We start from the raw sequence: 22806 nt of genomic DNA, 5'->3' as shown, positions 1-22806 counted from the left end.
CGTGGGTGTCTGCCTGGCTCACAGAGGTGTGTGCAGGGATTTATTTTTAGGTTATATCCTCATTACTTCCCACCCATTTATTCCCTCTGGTAAGTGATTGTAACACAAGTTGCCCTTTCTGTCCCTTTGTCACAGCCAACTCTCAATTTACGGTTTTACTAAACTCTTAATTTAATCCAACTGGTTTTCAGTGTGTTTTCCTGCATCTTTGCAGACCTACCTACAGACCAGGCAGTTGCAACTGATCTATAATTTCATCATTAAATCCCAATCAGTTGTTCAAGCCAAAGGGAATTAAGCTTCGCTGAATTTGTGTTAGAGAAGAAAACCAACTTAATACTGAAGCTTTAAACTTCATTTCATACGGCTGCTTCATTCATATGGAAACTTCTGGCTGAGAACCCAGTGATTCTCAACACTGTTATTTCATGAACTAAACAGGAAGAGATACTTTAATGTACAGAAGACTGCCCTTAGAATTAGGCTATAAGAGCAACGTTACCCAGACAGACTGCTGAGCCCAGCTGGAAAATCCTTCACGTCATCCTGATTCGTGGGAATAGAAAGACCTATGAAATATCAAGACCTGTTCATTAAAACATACGTGAATGTGTCCTACTTTGGGTAGGAAAAAATATTTAGAATGTAGAGTATAGGATCTTGTCCAAGGGGTTTTATTCATTTCTTTCTGGACCGGACATAGATGAGACTATGGTGAGGGCAAAGAATGATGTATGATAAGGGCAAGTGCATTTTTTCCATCAAAAAACAGAAAAAGAGAGAGCCAGAATTCCTACGAGCATAAGAATCTAGGGAAGGAGGGAAGTTCAGAAGGAAGAAGAGGAAACCTTTGAAAAGAAAGCAGCGCTTATCATCAGGACTGTGGAGTCCTGTGGAACTGAAAGGACTTTGTTCCGCTCAGAATTGAATGAAACCCTGGACCACCAGCAGGTTTTGCTTTGTTTCTGAGCAGGTGGCCGTGTGAGGTAGGACATTCCCAGATATCTGCGTGTCCATCTCCTTTCATGGTATGGTAGGTACGAAAAACCTTTTGACAAGAGTTGTTTTCTCAACTAAAAATCTTACACATGTAAATATCTGGATTAAATGATATCTGGATTATATGCCACTGTATGTTTTCCTTATGCCCCATTAATTATCAGAATGTTTGTCTCATATGTATGCACAAGTATTTCTAAGCCTGGGTAGAACTCTCAGGTCACACACTGCAGACTTGCCAGTTTGGGATATTTTCATCAAGGAGGGACAGATCCTCCCCAGTGTAAACCAATAGCAAAGTAAGAAAAGTGGACCAACACATTTTATTTTATGCCTGAAGGAACATGGGCTATTTATTTCCGAGAACAGCTCAGTATTCTTGTGAATGTTGTATTTCGAACAGAGAAATGGAATAAGAATAAACTCTACTTAAGTGGACTAAATCATGAGAGGAAAAATGTTTTAATGGTCCTCTTCAAACCATTTTCTCTATTATCATCAAGGTTTTATCATCACCTAATATTACACATTAAGGATTTCATGAAAAGCTGAAGAAAAGACATGGAATGATTTTTCGTTTGCCAGAGTCTAGATACACTTGGAGAAGATAAAATTAAATTTCCTGGTAAATTTACATATTATTTGGGAGACTTTCATATCCTCCATTTGGTGGAATTATTATAAATGTTGGAAAATTATGAACTATTATAACCATGACACAAAAAGGCCTTTTTATTATTTCTTTTCGTATTACTTTTAATAAAATTCAAAGGAAGAACACCCAAAGCCCATGAAATGTATTAACTGTTCCCTGGAAAATAGAGGGCTAAATTGGGTCATCCAGAGAGAGATAATGAGCGATAGTTCCATGGATTGGGAAGATGGTTGGTGAGGCTGACTTGTGGAAGCCCTGCTCTCAGTGGCACCCATGTGAATGAGAAGAAGCTTCCTTGATGTCAGCGGTGTTTTTTCGTTGCGTAAGGTCAGAACCTCGCCGTGCAAAACCAGAGCCACCCTTTATTTCACTCACTGGGTTCTGCTCTCAACTCTGTAGAACAGTGATGAAACTTCCAACCTGTCAGGCATTAAAGATCTGGGAATAATGCTCACTCTACAGCGCAGAAAGTCTCCTGGATGAATGATGAAACCTTTCGTAAACCCAGCTCTGCTTCAGCATGTAGAGGCATTATATGCATTATCTTGTAAGAGATTAAATTATAGTTTTGCTGTCAGACATGCAAATTCTGCTGAAGCACCATGAGAGGGTCTGCAAGGTAAAAATAACAGTGAAGTGCAGAAGACAGCAATGATATAACTCTCAGTGTCAGTTAGATGTGAAGGATTCCCACGCAAGGGATAATTTTTCACACTAAATGAACAGATTTATTCATTTATTCGAAGGGGCTGATTGCAGATTGAATCATAAACGATAACAACAAAACATGCAAAAATGTATTATCGGTAAAAATTCTCTAGGAAAAATAAGATGAACACAGAAAACTTTCCACAGCCTTTTCTTATTCGTTAAGATGCCTTCTTCTGATGCAGAGTCTCCGTTCGTCTGAGATATTCTTCCTAATCTGACCTCTGTGCTCATACAAGCTGTTGATACGTGCTATCTCCTGTTTCTGAGAGCTCAGAGGCAGGGAAATGTTCTGTGAATTTTATAGTCCTTGCCTGACATTCTCTGACCTGCCGACAAGCAGTAGCTGCCAATTAGAGGGTGGAGGACAGGCAGAGTGCTGAAGTTCCCCAACCCATACACAAGCCAGCCAGAATAAAGATCAAACTGAAACCTGTACAAATCTGAGTGCCTCCAAATTCCTGCTGGAATGCTCTGCCTAACTGCACTGTTCAATATGTTCACTGTGGAGCTCTCAATACTAAAACCCTTCTCCATCTTCTGGGTTTGTTTAGTTTCACTTTTTTAGAGAGAGGGAAAAAAAAAAAAAGAGTATGGAACATTTGAGGAACTGTAGTGTGAATTGTTTATAGGTTTTTGACAACTGTGATGGCAAGTGTTGTGTGAGTGCTGTTAAGGTTTCTCGTTTACATATGTATATTTATAGCCTGCTCAGGGTTTGGCAGTCTTCATCTCCCTGTCTGCTTTTTTACTCTTCTCTCTTGACTAAACTCATAACTAATAGAAGAGCCCTTCAATTTATTTTGCTCTATCATGTCATGTGTTCTCTCCTTTTCTGTTGTTGTTTTCTTGTGCTTTTGTTTTTTTTTTTTTCATTAAGTGAAGAATAGTTATCCAAAATATTTCCAAAATGCTTATCCAAGCATCTCTATTACGTGCCATTTTATTATGTTTAAAAGCATCTCACGCTGTGTTGCCAACGAGTTGTAACTCCTTGCAGTCATTACTCCTCTGTACTCCCTGCTGCAAAGATAACGAGAGTGTGGCTGGTATCAGGGGCTGCTAAGACACATCCTCTTGGGAGTGCCTGGTGCGGCAGCTGCTGTGATGGATCGTGGCAGTGATGCTGCTGAGTGGGCATTGAGAGTGATTAGTGAAATGTTACTGCTTCAACTTCCTGCTCTGGGTTTGGAATCACAGCATCACAGCCTGGTTTGGGTTGGAAGGGACCTTAAAGCCCATCCAGTGCCACCCCCTGCCATGGGCAGGGACACCTTCCACTAGCCCAGGCTGCTCCAAGCCCTGTCCAACCTGGCCTTGGACACTGCCAGGGATCCAGGGGCAGCCACAGCTTCTTTGGGCACCCTGTGCCAGGGCCTCCTCACCCTCACAGGGAGGAATTTTTTCCCAATATCCCATCTAACCCTGCCCTCCTTCAGCTTAAAGCCATTTCCACTTCTCCCATCACTACTTCTCCTTCTCAAAAGTTCCTCTCCAGCCTTCTTGAAAGCCCCCTTTAGATACTTTAGGATTTCCCTCCTGCTCTTTTCTCTCTCTCTGAAATACTGAGGGCCAGATTCTCACATGAATTTTGCTGTTTTACACCTGCTCAAGAACTGACCTGTACGTTACCTTTGGAGATTCAGCCCTGGAGATTCAGTTTAATTAAAGCTCAACTGTCCGATGAATTAAAGAGCTTTTTAATATCATCCCCTTAAATTCCTCAAAAAGATACGGAAATAGATCCCTAATATTTCACTTGGTATATTCTTAAAATTAGTGAACAGTCCACACACAGAAGTCATGAGATACCTTGCTGTACCTATGGTGAATTTAATCCAAAGATCTCCAACAATTTCCACAAAGAAGAAGCATGAAACCTCAGGTACTTCATTTTTATAGTGACACAAACACCAATCCCGTGCTGTGCAGTAGAAGATGGTACAGAGACTTCCTAGCTACCTTTGGGTGATGCCCAAAGTCTAACAGCAGGTCCCAGTCCTTCTGGCAAGATAAAATAATGACCCAGATTTAAATTTGAAGTTCCCACCTTGCCATATTAATAGCAAGCTGGGTTTGCGAAGCTCTTAATATTGAGTGAGATTTCTGAAGACACCTGCAGAAGTATTCAATTCTCACAGAAAATTCGGGGGAGAAAAACATTCCAGATCACAATTCCTACGTATTTCCTAACTTTTAACTCCCCCTTGGAGAAATGTCAAGCTTTGGTCTTGTATGAAGGCAGTCTGATCTCCCAAGGTAGGGGAGAACTTGGCATTTCATAATGGTCCTGAGCAATACCTGTCCTTGAGAATCTGTTCTGTGGCTTTTCCTTGACATGCTTAAGTCATGTCACCAAACCTACACCACAGGGAAACCCCAAATTTTTCATAAAGATCAATAATTTCTGGCTCTTAATTCTGTAGATTGTTCCAGTTAAATTTACATTTGTATTTCATTTCTTCAATGAAATAAATACAAACCTGCTATCACAGGACTTTCCAAAACAGTGCTTCTAGCTGTGATTTTACACTTTAAAGCTGTTGCTGGGCAAATTTTTTTCCCAGTCTTTGGTCCTTTACAAGGTTTCTCAGCTGTGCAGTCTTAAATTCTACCCACAAACTGAATGGATAAAGTGAGGGCAAGAAGGGTTCGAGATCTGGATTTCGAAAGCTTCCCAAAAGTTGGCTGTTTATACAAAACTGTGCAAACTGCTGAGATTTAGAATTTGTCAGAAATCTGACAAAAGCTCAGGGCTTTATGGTATTTCAGCATTTCTGCTTTTGATTACGGCAATTATTTGAATTCACAGAAAAACACATTCAAAAAGGAGGTATGAAAGGAAAAAAAAAAATTGAACCAAGCAAGCTTTTTCAGACAAAACAAGGAAAACCAAAAAAAAAAAAAAAGGTCTGTATTTCAGTCTGAGTCTTGAGTGAGAAACTAATTTCATTACACTTAAGTTTCCTCTCTAACAGCCCACCATGAGTCATTCACGGGTTAATTATAGATAATCAGATATAGTTACCATCACAATAGAGCCCTGTTCTTTGTAATCTAAACTTCTCAGATAAAACAAAATGCTTAAATCTCTCATAGCGAAGGAAAAAAAAAAGTGGTTTGGGGAAAGTAAAAGGCAAATTGCACAATAAAATTTAATTGGAATTACAGGGCACATTCTCAGGGATGTTTATTCTTTCTCACTCAGATGGAATAAATGGGCTGTAAATAGCTGTAAATAGCTGGTGGAAAATTCAATTTATGCATCTGTTCTTCTGTTGCCTCCTGTTCCTTTATTGCACTGTGGCTGTCCCAGAACTGTTTGGACTCTACAATAACACCTCTGCTGTATTCACCTGGCCCAGCTCCCACAAAAGGAGGTGTATTCTGGGATGGAAGGCAGTTTCCTCCAAGAGACAGCTACGGAGCAGCCTCACTTCATTAATGGCAATGCTGTAACTGACATAACTGCATTTATAATTTTGCAGAATGCAGTGAGACTGTTCGGTAATATTTAATTTACCATGCAGCCAAGGTGGTTTTTATGTGTTCTGCACCATTGTTTGGAGTTACTGCAGAAGTTTGTTAGGGACGGTGCTGGAATTACAGCTTGTGGCAAACTGGAGTCGTCTGAGAGGAGCACGGCACCGCCTTGGTGGGGGCTCAGAGCATCACTCATTAACGGGGCAAGGGGAAATCTGCTGCCTTTATCTGTATTCTGCTCCCACTGACGCCTTGAAGTGGGCTGTGGGCATCACCACGGCCAGGCAGGGTTTTGTTAGACCAGAGCAGAGCACACCCCATCTTCCTAATAGGTTGTTAACAAGGAGAACCAAGAGCCATCCGTGCAGCTGAAGAGAGATTTTCCTAGGATAACACCTCCAAAATGAGCATGTCGAGGAAGCAACGTTGGACCTGTAATATTTCAAACACAACAGGCTGGCTGTTCATGTAAATGTGATGCAAATGAGACACAGCCCTCAGGCACCTGGTGAGGTTCCAGTGAGGCCCTGGAGGCTCCAAACTGTTGATTTAGCACATGAGCCTTAGCACTCGCTCTGAATGCGCCTGTTAAATTCATATTGGAAGAATGTTCGTATCAGGGACTTTGAAATAAATTAAATATTGATACAAGCTACGGGCACTTCCCATGGACGTTTTGATTTCCAGTCAGAAAATGTTACCACGGAGTGATGTTACCTCTTTTAATGTGGAATAAACAGTGTATTGTCTGCATGATTAATGCAGAGCCCCCATCAGCAGCAGCCTCAATGCAACTTTTAAGGATAATTATGTCTCAGGTAGTAGGAGGAACAAAAAATGACAAGAAAGGACACAGAATTAATGTAGGCATTTGTTTAGAAGATATATCGTGTGTTTATAAAAATTATCCTTTTTTTTTTTTAGGAGAAAATCTGCAATTTTTTTTTCATAGAGAAAAAAGAGGTGTGAGAGTGATGTAGTCTAACCTGTAAAAGAGATGCTTATCCCAATTTGGGGGAAAAAAGAATGAGCACATATTGGCTTTGTAGGGGGTTGTGTGATTTTGAAGGAAAGAAATGGTATTTGGAATTTCTCTTCACAAATAATATTTTAGAGGTGTCCCAGCCATCGAGATAACCATCCCTGAACACTTCAATCAGAAGACATGTGGTGTGCAAGCAGTTGTGCTATTCTTCTCTAACTCCTGCTGCAGCTTCAGATTGCCCATCATCACAGGAAATGTGACGAACAAGAAGTCAAATAGCAAAGCAAATTATTCCTGTTCATTTCGAAGTCCAGGAACTGGAGTGGCAGATTTCATTCATGCACTGGAGTGCTCTGATGTAACAGCAAGGGTCAGGGCTTTTGATTTGTGTTTTTTAAGTCTTTTCTGTTCCATACAATATTTCGGTTTGGTTGGTTTATTCAGATGTGCATTACCAACAGGGTAGTTGTGTTGATCCTAGTACGAGCATGAGCTATATGAAACATTTTTGATACTCTCAGCTCTCTCTTCCTAAAATATAAACAACTCTGTTAAAATGGTAGAGTCTAGAATACTGCATATGGAAATGCCATCCAAAATTAATAAAAAGCGATAGTATCAAACACTAACTAGGTCCTGAACATGATTTTTTTGATGCTGTTGCTAACCAGTCAACAATCAAAAAATGATTACATGTCACTGGGAAAACTTCTAATATTACTTCAGAATTTTAGGGATTTCTCAACCGGTGCCAATACCTTTATCTTGGATTTCTTTGATGCTGGTCAAAAGGGAGTTCTGCCAAGCTGCGAGACCTTTTCTTGGGCTCCTTTGGCAAATCTCTCGTGCAGAGGAAAGCTTTGAGCAAAGCTGCAGTGAGCAAGTCAGACACAGGAGGTGCTGGTGTGGGAAATGATACAACTTTTAAAATTTTTAACTGACTTTGGTCAGGGGGTTGTTCATCTTTGTCCAGGGGAAAGGAATTAAAGTTTCTTTTCAAAAGACTCTGTTCCCTGGACGAGGCCTGCTGAGCTTAGCACTTTCAGACCAGGAGTAGCACAGAAGATGTAAGATGTAAGAATTGTATAATCCGGGACCAATTCGAGCCAGTGGATTTCTATGAGTTTTTTCTGTATAAATACGTGAAAAATCTAGTAAAGAACCATGTGTGATGGAATGATTTTCTCTGCACAACCCCGAGCAATGCATGGATGAAATTATTTCTGTTGCACATCCTGGCCAGAACATCCTGTCCAGAATAAAACAATGCCTTAATTCTCTAACATTAAAAGTTATGCTGGAGAGTTTTTGTGTTTTTTCCCACAGTTTTGGTGACACTGGGACTTAAAAAGCTGCTCAGGAGTCTGTGGTGTAAAAAGCACTGGGGTCACTCCTCCCTACAGCCCCACAGGAGGGGAGGGTCTGACGGTCACCCTGGTCCCCAGGTCCTTCAGGGTGTCACTTCTCCCAAATCAACCCTCACGCTGGGACACGGAGACCTGATTCAGCAGCTGTATGGAAAGGAGTCTATCTCGGATGTCAGTGTATATGTTTTAATGAATAATCTTCAAATGTGCTACTTACACCCTGGATCTAAAACTTTACCCGATGGCTTTCCAATTTAAAAACAGCAGTCTTTCAAAAACCTGTGCTTATAGAACAAAAAAAAAAAAAAAAGCCTTCCTTGGCTCTTTTTGTGCTCCTGCTTTTCAACAGAAACAGGTTTTTTGTTCAATTAAGTGTTCTGACAGTAGAAATTTGTCATGCAAATGTTCCAGGCCTCTCAATGGAAACGGTGGAAGAAGCCAGGGTTTCATTTATCAGCACTGGTGCATCTGATGTGAGAACCATTTCCTGGAGGCTCCTGCCGCCAATTAACCAAATCAAATTTGCTGGTGGACTAACACTTGGTTTGCATCCACCTCAGCAGCGGGCTGGAGAGAAATCTTTCATTTGTAGTGTTTGTAGAAATCTTTGGACATGCAGAAGGTTCATTCTGTAAACTCTGGGTGAGCGGGGTTGAATTTTGCACTGTAACACAAATTTTCTTAAAAATATTTCAGCAACTAGAAGGGGCAGATTTCTTTCAGGCAGTGTTTTGTCTCTGCATTGCTATGTTCTGTCACTTGAGTTACCACTGGTTGCAGTCATCAATTATCTTCCCACAGAAGGAATTTTTGCATGTGGAAGGAGCCTGGTTTTAAAGGTTGTTGTACATCTGTGTGATAAACAGTCAGGTTGTGAAGGTAAGTCAGATCAGAGGGGTGGGTGACTCCATGGTCTGCAGCAAGAATCATGGAATTGATTGAGCCATCAAGGTTGAAAGGATCTCCAAGAACACCAGCCTTCAAACCATTCTGTCAACTAGCCCACATCTCATCCACTCACTTCTCGAACACCTCCAAGGATGAGGACTCCACCACTGCCCTGGAGAGCCCCTTCCAGTGCCTCACCACTCTTTAGGTGAAGAAATTTTTCCTAAAATCCCTTGTGAAAATACCCTGGAACAACCTGAGCTGTCTATCACCAGCTGCCTGGGAGAAGAATCCAATCCCACCTTGCCAGAACCTCCCAATCCAGTCCTTCCTCCAAGACCGGGTGATGAGATGGGCAGCATCAACCAAACCCTGGTGCTGCCTGAAGAGCCAAACACCATCTGGCACCAGCAGGTGACCAGCCCTGAGCTGGGCTGAGCTGCCACGCCACCATTCCAGGATGGATGGGACTGTGGGAATGTCCTCCACAGACCAGCAGCCAAACTCGTGCTGTGGAGCCACAAATTCTGGTTGGATCCTTCTCCCAGTAAAGGCACTTTCAAGGACGTAAATTTATATTTATTTGAGTAACAGCTAAGGCAGGTGGGAATTGCATCTGGTTTCAGGAGTCTTTAGTGAAGATCTTGGTTACCAGTGGAAAGATCCAATCAGCAGAAAGGATCCTAAATCACATCTTGCATTAAGAACTTCATAATTACTGCACATTCAACTGCAAGTTACGATTTTATTTGCCCTTCAGTGCTGGAAATGAACTGGGAGAGGATATTTCAAATGAGTAACATAAGACTAGAGATCTCCTCAGGAGGACAGCAGTTGCTTTATGTCCTACGTGGGGCACTGATCTTGGCCAAGCATCCATCAGTGCTAGGAGTGACCTGCAGCAGTCAGCACAGAGGGTGCTTTGACTGACAAACCGTGCTAAAGCTAGTTCTTAACAGAAAATAATGCATCTCCATAAAACTGCAGAGGCAAGAGTTCCAAACTGTTCCAAAATCCATTAAAAAAAAAAAAAGAAGAAGAAAAAGAAGAAGAAAAAGAAAGAAGTGTGAGAAATACAAATCCGTCTATAAATGGAGTTACTGATCACGCATGTACATGAGGTTGTCTCAATGACCAAACACTTCTATAAACACTTCTGTATCAGTCAAATTATGTATCATTCTTCACTAATACCTCTAGTACATCTATAGGCCCTCTCCCACTCTAGCATCTTCGTTATAAATTGAATGCTTTGACTTGGGTGAAAAAAGAGAATAAAACCGATTATTTTGCCAACAATTACTGATCAAACCACATTTCCCCTGAGGAGCAGCTGGTGAGGCTGGCACCTCCCCTGGAGGTGTGTCCCGGAGCTCTGCCTACCTTGATGGCGGTAGAGGCGATCTGGATGTGGTGCAGCCGCCGCAGGGTGCTGTCCCTGTCGATGAAGTAGGAGGCTGCCAGCTGGTGCAGGGTCTCCAGCGTCACCGCGGAGCTGTTGGTGCTGGGGTCGCTTCCTTCCGACCTCTTGCTCAGCTTCCGTTTGTCCACAAAAATTGTGAGTGACTCCTCTCCTGAGCAGGGAGACAGAAGCCCAGCAGGAGTCAGCAATGTCCAGCAGCACAGAGAGATTTTGTAGACATTCAACTTGAAGCACATACAAAATAATATGTTTATTTCCAAGGTCACTTAGTACATTCCCTCTGTAGTGTTTAAGGTTAGCATGAAAGGAAATGAAACCAATGTAATACCTGAGATGTTCGTTTGTTTCCTTCTCTTACAACACCTATCACAGCTGATTTCAGAAGAAAGGTACCTAGTTCCACCTTGTTATGAACAACCATGTGCTTTCCAATCGATTCAGCAGTGCCTGGAATCTGATAGAGCCGTTGCCATAAACCAAATTCCTGCAACTGAAAAGTGTGGGGGTTTCAGAAAGTTGGTGTTTTTCCAAAAGAAAATAGAAGCTCTGGCATCTTACATTGTGGATTTCTCACTTCCTTATAGAGACGTGGATAAATACTGTTGGATCCAGAAATTTTCGTTTCCATAAGATTATTGAAAACCAAGAACCTGACTTGCTTAACTGAGTGAGTTCTTAAGACCATTTCCAGAACAGACTTACAGATACTGTAAATTTTCCATGTTTATTCTCTAGTTCATGGATATATTTTTCTGTGTTTCAGGCTAAGCAAGAATTCATTCATTTGATGAAGTGTATAGGAAAAACCCTTTACATCACAAAACAAATTGGAAAAGTAATTTCTGGACCCAGTACTTTCTTTTGTGAAATTTATGTCCAAAATAACTACAAAAGCACTTACTCTCTGAGCCGGTGTTTGGTAACCTGCACTCTTCAGCATTTAGCTCATCAATGGATTACTAATGTCACTATACCTGGATTTTAGGTGCTGAACAACTCCACTGAGTGCCTTTTCCTAGACGCTGGAGAAGAAGTTACCCTGCTAAAGGTCTGACTTGCCACTTGTGCTACTTTCACTGCTCACCCATCTGCTGCAGTGGCACAGTGCCCATGCAGAGGATGGGATGCCAACTTCAGAAGGGTTTACGTGCCAAAAAGTAATAGCTGTAGAAGGATAAAACCAAGGATGGAAACATGACATCATCTTTAAAGGGAGCTAATTTTGGTGGTGAGCAATGCTAGGCGAGGAACGTGTGCCTCCATGCAGGGGATCACATCTGTGGGCAAATTTTGACTCGCAAAATTTGTCTTTGGTTAACATGAGTACTCTTTTTTCCCCAATGTACGTTATGTGTTTCCCAGTCTCTCAGAAATTCAGAGGGCAGTCAAGCCCCTCAGACCTTACAGAGGCAAAACTGGCATTACACAGGAGCTTTATTATCTAATTAGACCTGCAGGGCTTGTCCAGTACGTTCCTTTTGTCCTGGAAGGGACAGGTGGCTGCTCCAGCTGGAGCTTAACTCAATTTCCACCACTACATTCACACTTCTCCTCCTACAGTTTCCTAACGGGTCATTATTTTGTGCATGAAGTCATCAGTGCAGCTATTAATTGCCTGAAGCGCCAAAGAACCGGGAATTAACGCAGCCTCTGTAAGTACCAGGATTTCCCCACCCATTTATTTCATCTTGCTGCTGTAATAAGCAGACAGAGGTTCACAACTGCCATGAGGAGGGAACTGGGAAAGCACAGCAAGCTCTAGTGGCCTGTCCTCTGAGAGAAATCTGCCATCAGAAGCCGCTCTAGGTTCCAGCTTTGCTGGAATTCAACCGTGCCCGTGCAATAAAACCTGACTTGTCACAACCTGCCATGTGACTCCAGCCAGGATGAAAGAGGTTTCCGGGATGAAAAGCAATGGAGTGGGCTGAGGTTTGTGCCAGGGGCTGTGGGCTTTGTGCAGCTGTTTGCAGAGCTGTAAAGACATGGTTTAGAACAGATATTAGGAAGAAATTCCTCCCTGTGAGGAGCCACAGGGTGCCCAGAGAAGCTGTGGCTGCCCCTGGGCCCCTGGAAGTGTCCAAGGCCAGGTTGGATGGGGCTTGGAGCAACCCAGCCCAAGGATTGGCCTTCCATCCCAGATCATTCCACAGTTCTGTGGTATCAGAGAAGACAACATCAGAAGTCAGAGGGTGAATATTGTGCCAGTGACCAGTCCAGGCTGCACAAACTAGGTGCAAAATTTCTCTAGGAGCTTTCTCTCCATGCTTTCCCCTTTTCCAGACATCTCAGCTAGTTTATTTAGATTAAAGTGGCTTTTGCAAGGTCAACCACCTTTTCACTGAAAAGATAATGAATTGTAAGGGCAAAGAAAACAAGGACTTAAAGCTGCAGAAAATCTCTGGAAAAGATTTTTTAAAAAAATTTTTTGAAGTTGTTTGTGTTCCATTATCACGGAATCATAAATTCATAGAGTGGTTTGGGTAGGAAGGGACCTTAAAGATCATCCAGTTCTATCCATGCCATGGGCAGGGACACCTTCCACTCTCCCAGGGTGCTCCAAGCCCCATCCAGCCTGGCCTTGGACACTTGCAGGGATCCAGGGGCAGCCACAGCTTCTCTGGGCACCCTGTGCCAGGGCCTGCCCACCCTCACAGGGAGCTGAGGGTGATGTTGAGATCCTCCTGACCTCTGATCTATGTTTCTTCTCTTTTAATTCAAAACTCTTCTTCCTCATCCTATCACTATCTGCCCATGTAAAAAGTCACTCTTCCTCTTTTTAATAAGTCCCCTTAAGTTTTGGAATTTCCAGGTCTCCCTGGAGCCTTCTCTTCTCCAGGCTGAACAACCCCAGCTCTCCCAGCCTGTCTCCGTAGGAAACCTTCTCCAGCCCGTGGAGCACCCACGGCACCTTGTTCTCATGTAAACACTTTTGATTGATCTGTATCAGTCATTAGTAGAGATGGTGGGGCTCCTTCTACTTCCACAGAATTCTGCTAAGTTTTATTATTAAAACAGAGTTTGTTGAATTTTGTTCACATAAAAAAAAAAAAAAAATCTCAGGCATTTTCCCATTCCCTGCTCTCCGGGAGCAGACAGCAGAACTGCAATAAAACCTCCCATTTCAAAAACAAACAAACAAAGAAACCAACCTTGAAAAAGGACAGGGTTGCTCGTTGTGCTGTTTTACTTTGATGAGAACATCTCAGGAAAAGAACCTTGCACTGAGATTTTCATCTGTCAGAGCTGACTGAGCTCTTGCTGGACAAAGTGGATTCCCACATACTGGGGCTTAGGCACCCGTCTCCCTGCTGGACTTTGGCACCCAGAACTCCAGGGTTTGGGAAGTAACACCGCCGACCCTGATTTGGGGAAGACAACCTGAGTTTTAAGTTCATCTGGAGGAAATAAAACCCATGCCAGAAGAGACTCTTTTGTCACACTGAAAATACGGGCGAATCTTGTTTTTCACTGGTTGCTGTCTACCACCATAAAACAGGCTAAGAAGACATCCAGGCATCAGCAGAAAGCAAGTGTGATTTAGAAAACTATTCAAGGTTATGAATTTTAAGAACTGAAAAGAAGTAATGACAGAGAACACTTGGGAAACATGATTATTCAGCACTGAGTCCTCCCAGCTGTGCTTTTCACAAGCTCTGAAAGCAGCATTTGCTCTCTTTCCCCAAAACTCAAGAGACAGTCAGCTTCACCTACTCAGGTTTAAAGGAAATAGCATGAAAACGCTCAGTTCTGCTCACAAAACAATGCCTCGTAGCCCAATGGGTGCCTCAAGAAACCAGCAGAGTCACTCCAGGGATGTTTTATTGCCATGTGGAGGCTGTCACTGACAGAATCACTGCAGGGCCAGGGGACTGACCTTCACACCATTCACACCCTTCATTGACCTTGGCACAATGTCCCCACCAGCCCTGGAATATGCAAGTTTATAACTTAACCTCAATTTTTAAGTCTTCCTAGGTTTATAGGAACATATTGCTCATGATTTATAAGTTAAACTAGCTCCCGAGTTAAGAAACACATGCTGTTTTTTTAAAAAAAATATGAAATAAAATAGGTATATAGAAATTTACCCAGACATACAACCCTGTCTGTGGCCATTTAGATGTAACTAGACTCCTAAGTAACAGTTTGTAAGTGGCATTTAGAAATTAGAAATTAATTTTCTAATTTCTAATTAGAATTTAATTTTTGTGTTCATCTTAACATATTCAGGAATTATTTAAATTAAAAATTAACATCTCCATCAACATGGTGGGATTGGAATAATGCTGTGACAACTGTAACTGAATATAACCATCTATTGAAGGAGCAAATATATTTTGTTATACATAACAATACATATTCATATGATTTAAATAGTTGGTGCTATTTTCTGCCTCAGTTATTGGGGGATTGTTTGCCTGTACCCACATCTTTGGAATAACGAAGGGATTATAGGCCTTGGTGTTACATATTTTCATCTGTAGACTGGGAAGTGCTAGGAAAAGGCAGTGGTCCAAGCAGTTCCCATCACTTCACGTCAGAAAGAGAGGAAACAGGAATAAAAGGACAGCACTCAAAGGCAGCTATAGCTGAGCATAACCCACAGACACCTACTCAGAGCTCTCTCTTCATACACATAAATGTATCTTTTACAGGCCTGAAGGTCTTTGGCCTGTGAACTCCTCAAAGGTTATTGATTAAATAGAATACCTCAGCCACCACCTAAATAACTGCACCTAAATAAATCCACCAGCTACTACTGGCTAGTGGAAAATCTATTCCTATCTGGATCACCAAAGGTACCATTAGGGTTTTATCAGGTCATTTTTCCCAAACTTAAGCAGATGCTGATGGAAATGCACAGGCTCAAAAACAATATAAATTAATGTCAGGCCAGATGTGGTATCATTTCCATGGTTCAAGTGAATAACAGTGTGTGTTAATTCTATACACACCATCTGTTTAAGGATTTAATTTTTTTCTTCATTAAGTAGACAGGAGAGGAAAGAAAGTTAATACATTTAGTGGTTTTTTTCCCTCCCCTTAGCTTCCATAATCGTAAATGCTGGGGAATTTACATACCCGGAGGGGGGTTGGGGGGGTGGGTGTGACTGATGAAAACTTTTCAAGTTTCTTTCTCTCATCAGTCATTTGAGACTGTCCTCTCCTCCTCCTTATTTGCCAGTAGTTTGTATCTTACCTTGAGAGAGTGTTACAGAAAGGAAAGGTCGTACCAGCAGTTAGTGTAAGCCCTAATAAATCCTCCGGAATTCATCGAGATTCGCTGTTTTACACCACCCGACAATTTCCCCCCATCCCTGCAGGCAGAATGATGCGCAGCTCCAGGGGAATGTTAATGAGGGACAGCAAAGCTGGCACTCGTGGAACAGTCGAGGTGTAACCATCACACTCGAAGGGCTGTAACCAGCGGAGAGAGGCTGGGGTCAAGCTGGTCTGCTCACACCTGCTAAGACTGCCTGTTTTAAAGACAAAACTACTGTGGATACTAAAAAGTTAGAAGCAGAGGAATTTTCCAGCTTCTGCAGCATCCTGTGAAGTTTCCCTTTCTCATGCAAGCTAGCTGAGAAACAGTTGGAGGTTTTCGTAAGCCAAGACTTTATCTCACAGCTGCAAACTTATTCTCAAGTATTGTCATGGTACATTGAAGAAACTATTTTGAATGGGTGTTGTAGAGCCTCCACCAATCACTCAAGGAGGTGGTTGATCAAGGAACCCATAATATCATGCTACTCTTGCGAACCAAGTTATATAAACGGATTTATAATTAATTAAATGGGGCCATTTTATTCCTGAACTTGGACTTGTGTCGTTTTCTCGCCGTTCTCGGTACAACAGCAACATCCTACCTCTTTTCCGTCCGATTCACAGAGCCTTCAACAACATCAAGGGCAACTTCCTGACCCAGAGAGCTGAATGGATTGGTGGTTTGTTAATGAACACCTTGAGCAGTAAAAATAAATCTACCTGGATCATCTCGGATGACGACGTAGCCAGTTGCCTAACGGGGTTCTCCTCCCATGAGAAGCTTTAGCATTGTCCTGCAAATTGGTTTATTCAGAGCAGTTACCCTGTTTCCAGCTGCAAGGAGGACTTGCTTGGAAAGGCCGCTATCTCCGTCTCGAAAAGCACCCAAATCAGCCTCACTTCACCCAAATGCCTGGAACAAGAGCCTATCATCTCATTGCGGTGTGCTAATTACCCTCCTCACCAACTCCGTTGCTTTGCTAAATGGCCTTTTCTGTAGGACCAGCATTAAAGTGAGCGTCTTTAAGGCGGGAGTGATTGGGGTTTGTGCCCTTGCACTTATCCCACAGTGGTACCCCAGGCTTCCCAGCACCCTCCGGCCCTGAAGCTCACTGCTGCGCGCTGTTTTTTGCAAGCCACTGAAGTGGAGTTCCAGCAAACCGGACTATCGCTGCATGACACTGCATGCAGGCAAAAGAGAAAAGCATAAATGAGAAACAAAAGGAGGCAAAGTAACACTGGCTGCTCGATCTGCTGGGTCACACGGGCTCCTTCAATCATGCAGCTTGGAGCTGCTCATTATGGACTTTGGGCTTGTGTCACAAGGAGATAAAATTTCCATAAGAAATAAAAGCAGTGAGAAATGTCACTTTCCACATTATCTTGTGGCAGCAAGAAATATAGAACTTTTTTTCCCCAGGTTCTCATTTCTGAATGCCCTTGAGGAGTGTATTTCTGTGTTTGTGAATAAAGACTGGGGAATGTATCACAAACAACCATGTGCAAGAGTTCCCTTTATGCTCAAAAAGGGATCTTTATGGAAACCAAATGGTCACAGAGGCACACAAATCTTATCACAGCATCGTTCATTTGCCAAGTTTTCCTTTCTGTCCATGAATACAGATGATTGGGGATTCATTAAATAAAAGTACTGTGCACACTCCGTTTGGTCTTGTGCTTTTAACGAGCTGCATAAGTGACAAGCTTTCACAATAAAACAACTTGTAATTAAAGGGAAAGTACTCATAGATTATTAAAATAATTTTTAAAAAATCTAATTACATGTTAATAAAGTGTGGACAAGCATCTGTGGGAATCCCCATTCAATCCAGCCCGAAAATGAGAACTAACACATCCAGGAAAGTATGGGTTTATTAGCTACCTCATCAAAGCTTTCTTAGAAATTACTAATTCCCTGTAATTATTGTAATTGAAGCAATTTTCCAAAGTAGTCAGCACCCATCCAGTGATAATGGAAGGCAGCAGGTGTGCCTTAAATCACGCCTAAAAATTGAGATTAGGGACCTAAATCAAACCCCAAGTTAATATAAAAACTCCCTTTGACTTTGTTAAGCAGTGACAGAGCCCAGAAGTCAACACTGTCTCCGAGTGGAAATTTGGGCAAGGCTGTGGCAGCTACTTCATTTTAGAGCCTTTGAGAGGCGAGAAAACTACACCTTGCCTCAGCTTCCCTGCAGCAAATCCTGAGGCTTTGGGGAGAATATTGAATGTCTAAGCTAGGATTTTCAAATGTCTTCATGGGAAATGCCATCAAGTTCTAGTTTTCCTCAGGTCCAGACTTGCTGAAAGGTGTCAGCTCCGTGGCTCTTTTGTGATCAGTGTGATAGTGCTGCTTGGAATGTGAAGATCAGCTGTGGCCATGTTCTCCTAGAGCTGTTAGATCCAATTTCACCTCGACAATGGGTTTCATCACATGGCTGTGGAGGTGCTGCTACTTACATTAGTTTAAAAAAAGAATTATAATATATAATATAATAATTATATTAGTTAATAATTAGGTAGCAATGCTGCAAAATAATTTTTACCATTGGATAATCCTTGCAGTAGGATACATGCTGCAGCCAGAGCTTTAATTATTATGCTTTATATTTTAAGAAACATTTTCTTTCTCTTCAGCATTTGGTTTTTCTATTCAAATGTGCCAAGTGTTCTGCACTCAAGAAATCAGACATGTATAAATAGTGTATATTTGCATGCAAAAATGTTCAAAGTGATTAAAAGAAATTCAGGGGGTTTTGTGACAAATTGCTGGTCCACACACGTAAATCGTTCTTAAAATTCTAATAGTAATGCCGTAGAAGTACTAGTTCCCAAAATAATGATAGAAATTAGCTCTTTATTTCTTAAAATAACTTCAGCAAGATAGAAATTCCTCTTGTTTCTAGGATGGTCTCCTTCAAAAGGAAGCCTCTGTGAGCCATTTGGGTTGTTACAGGCCTCAGCTATCAGCCAAGAGAGACTAGGAAGGCTCTCATTTCCTTTACAAATGGTTAGGATTCAGTTATGAAATGTTTTAAAGAGAACCATTCCTCAGGTGAATAAAGGATTTCGACAAGCCTGTCCTGCTGGAAGGACACTCAATCACCAGAATTATCTTTAATATTATCACCCACGATGGGATAGAGCTGCATTTCTAAAATGTCAGTTCATTTTGTAATGCCTGGATGGGTAATCACAGGTACTAATTATCTTTCATTCAGAACAATTTATGCTCTCCTTTGAACATTAGGCCTCTTCACTGGATTTCTTCAATCCATCTGGTGACTGGATCCCAATTATCCATGGGGCTACCCTTTCCAGATTAGTCTGTGGGGACTGAAAGATGCAGATTCCATTAAGTTAATGGGAATTACATGGCAAAGCCCCATCATCCCATTTTGAAAATGCAGTCCCACTGGTTAAGTGAAGACTAATTCTAAAAAGGGCAGAGTGACAATATGGGGGTTTTCCAACGGACAAAGCAGTTTAAAAGTCTCATGAATTAAGAGATTTGTTGGAAATACTTGCTACTGGTTTTCTGGCTCCGTTTCTGCGGGACTGCAACGGACCCAGGTACTTCTGCAACCTGGTATTATGTAAATCGTTACAGAAAATAAATGTCACTATCCTTAATGACCTCAGTGCAGAGAAAGATCCTTGGGGATCTCTTTGTGGGCATAAAAAATGTATACAGAGCACCAACAAAGAGAAGAAGGAGTCACAAGACTTGTGGACAAAACCTGATCCACAGAAAAAGTTGCCCATCCCAGCAGTTTGGAGGAGGATCAGCTCTACAAAGAAACAGTTGTGACCAGCACTTTTAGCTCGTCCCCAATATTTCCAAGAATCCACCCTACCTCCCAGGGTAGCTGAGAGCAGGAAATGTGTCCCATATTTCTTGATCAGGTTTTCTGTGATCTGTTGAAGGGTCGGGCGCCGTCCCAGCAGTCTTATGTTACGGAAGAATTCCGGGGCGAGCGGCAGTGGGGAGCCGAGGAAATTTCTTCTTTCCACAGCGAGATTGTTTACTTTCCAGCGGCCAAACTCTCTGCAAAAACAAAGCAGTTCTCATTCAGAAATGTGTCATTCAGACAAATGTCCTTCATTTGCAAACGACTCTGCTCTGCTGAGTAGCTGGGGGCGACTGGCTGGGAATTACAAGAGGCCTTGACAGTGATACTTTGTCATGTGTTATAGACAGGGCAAGCAACGAGGGTTATTTATTAGGAGTGCAGACAGTGCTCCATAATAAAATAATTGTTGGGGAAGAAATAAATAAAAACTAAGCCGCTTAGCTTGCTGCTGCTTCTGTTGGTTTCTTGTGGCCTCTGACGTGAATATTGCACGAAAACATCCAGATTTGGTAGAAACCAAAACGAAGGCAACGATTTCCCCAAATCTGGACCAGGGGCAACAAGTATTTTTGTTAGAACGAGGTGAATTTTAAAATTGTAACAAGAAAGAGTCCATGTTCTTTGCCTTTTGATGTTAAGTCACTTAGGTACAGAACTGGATAAATTGAATAACTTGGAGAAACACTGTCACACCACATTTGACCTTACAGTGATAATTCCAGTTTTCTATACTTTTGGCCTCCGTTTTGAGGAAATACACAGCCAGAAAGACTGATTCCTAAAAAGTGATGACTTTTCAATTGTAGGAGGGATATAAGTTGAATTCAAAGGCTTGTCCCCTTCCCCTCCCCAAAATAAATCGATGACAGAAGGGAAAACAAACAAGCTCATTGCACAGCAATAAACACATCTTTTATTCATTTGCTTGCCAATTAAGATACCAGATAGAGCTATTAGAAGGACTCATTGTCCTCAAAATCTAGACAAGCCAGACAGCCTTGGCAGTAGAGTGGCTTTTCCCAGATACAGCAATAGCTGTTTTGGTTACAGACTCCGGGAATTAAGTGCAAGCAACCTGAGGACTCTGCTTCAGCACCACTTAGTTGAGTCTTTTGTGCAGCCACATCAGTCAGGATTCCTCTTAGACAAGGCTGTAGGAAAGCAAAGAGCTCAGCGAGCTTGCAGGATCCTGCTGAAGGTCCCAGTTAAACAGAGAGCGATGTTCACGCACAAAATTAACACAGAAGCAGAAATCAAAGATGCAGCACAAAAAGAATATTTGGGGGATGTCCGAAACAAAGTGTTGCCAGAGGCTGAATGACCAGGGCTGTGGAACACGTACTCAGCATAAGGATTTTTGTAATACTTTGAAGTCCATGGTTATTGGTAGAACCCAGATAAACACATTTTTGTACAGCCCTTCTGCTTTCCAGCACCCTCCTCCTTCTCTCCCGGATCCAAACTGCCTTTCCTCTCAGACAGGTGCCATTTCTTTACCAAAAACAAATGTGAAGAATGATGGTAGGAAGAGATTTCTGTAACTTAACTGAAATTTAATGCAATTTACCAGTCAAAGGCATGAAGTTAAACAGATCCCCATAATTCTTAAAGACTCTACACATCACCAGTGTGCCTAAATTACTATTTGGGAATTGCTTTCTTATCATTTTTCCAACTTAGTTGTCAGGTTTTAAAGTTTTCTCTCACAGCTTTCCTTTCAGGAAACTATAAAACCAATAACTTCTATTTGCAGCTTTTATGGAACTACTGTATATGAGTAGAGAGAAATGAAAAAAATTACACATTAATATTTTTTGCCTGTAAAGTGAAAAAATCCTCATTGTGTATCTTGATCGCACCAATGCAGACACTAAAAACAGTGAATTACCCTGCACTGTAAATGTAATTTTCAAGTGAAAAACAAACAAACCACCAAAAAAAAAATCTATTACAAAAAAGCTTCCCATTTTTGGTGTTTAAATTCTCTGCTTTCTGGTCATATTTTTCATTTGAATACATCAGAAAATATTGGCTAGCTGTAGTTCCTGAACAGACCAGCAAGACAGACTTGCTTTGACACCAAGAAAATATTACAAGTTTTATGATGTAAAATATTCATTTTATACCTTGAGGAAACCTTTTGTTCTAAGCTCGCCAGCTGAGCTGAGGTTCAAACACAATATTAACAGAAAAGATACAATTCTTATAAAAGACAGTTTGCTGCTACCCTTGATCTGATTTTCATTGTCAGTATTTAAGGACAGAGAAGACCACATTAATCCCCTCAACCTGCCCCCTTTTTGGCACAGTCAGAGGAATCTCACCAAATGCCTCTTGCTGCCCATGTAACACTTTTGGGACTGAGAAGAAACTGACCCCTGAGAAAAACATCTCATCTTGACTTAAATTCTGAGGATTTCTCAGCAATCTCCAACAATCTGTTGTGGTGTTTAACCACAGAGAGTGCATTTTATTTTCTGTTTGAACATTGCCAATTCCAGTTCCCAATTTTTTGAGCTCTTAATGCATGCTGGGCAACTGAAAAAAATTCTGAATATTAGACACATTCTGTGCAAGTAATTACAGCTCTTGTTTGAATCCCCTTGGGTTGAGCCCATTGCCTTCCTTGGTGCCTCTCTGTGCACAGTGGGCTCAGATATTATGTCTTACAGCCCTGCTCCACAAGCAGCAAATCCTTTCTTGGAAGAGTTGAATTGGAAACAATGGCCTCATCCATAACAAATTCAGAAGAATTTCCAAGTTGAGGTTCCCTCTGACCTACTACAAATCCTTTATTTACTGAATCCAGGGACTGGGTTATTCTGGCACTAAGAGAAACTTGCTTGGCTTAAACAAATTTGAGATCCTCGCACAGTTTTTGCTACAGAAGGAATTTTTTTTGCTGTATGTTGAGAGAGGAAGTAAGCAAATGCTTTTGTAAAAGTTTTGTCATTCTTTTTCAGTTCAGAACATATCAATGGAAACATTTATTAGTGCAGCAAGTAATCAGCCTTTGAAATTCACTGCTGAGGAGTCTGGGAGGGTAGAATATGGAAGATGGAACCCTTTTAAAAAGATGACAGTTTTGTAATTCTGCCACAGACTGAGCTGAAGCTTTTAAGAGATTTTAGAAAACAGCTTTTCTCTTTTGCTGAGGTCTTTCTTAAATGAAGTATTTT

General features: G+C 41.6%; 1 protein-coding gene across 5 annotated transcripts in view; it reads right to left on the bottom strand.

The window, feature by feature from the left end:
- The window catches only part of BRINP3 (BMP/retinoic acid inducible neural specific 3), a 208498-nt gene that overhangs the window by 74249 nt on the left and 111443 nt on the right, over positions 1-22806 (bottom strand). For all 5 annotated transcript variants that reach the window (XM_048312900.1, XM_048312902.1, XM_048312904.1 and 2 more), the window contains 2 exons: positions 19631-19821; positions 10469-10659 (listed from right to left, as the gene is read on the bottom strand). In XM_048312900.1, coding sequence (XP_048168857.1) covers positions 10469-10659; positions 19631-19821 — 382 coding nt within the window. The remainder of the gene's footprint in view (positions 1-10468; positions 10660-19630; positions 19822-22806) is intronic.

The sequence above is a fragment of the Corvus hawaiiensis genome, chromosome 9, assembly GCF_020740725.1.
Source record: "Corvus hawaiiensis isolate bCorHaw1 chromosome 9, bCorHaw1.pri.cur, whole genome shotgun sequence".
NCBI lineage: Eukaryota > Metazoa > Chordata > Aves > Passeriformes > Corvidae > Corvus > Corvus hawaiiensis.
This window is presented reverse-complemented; position numbering and strand designations above follow the sequence as displayed.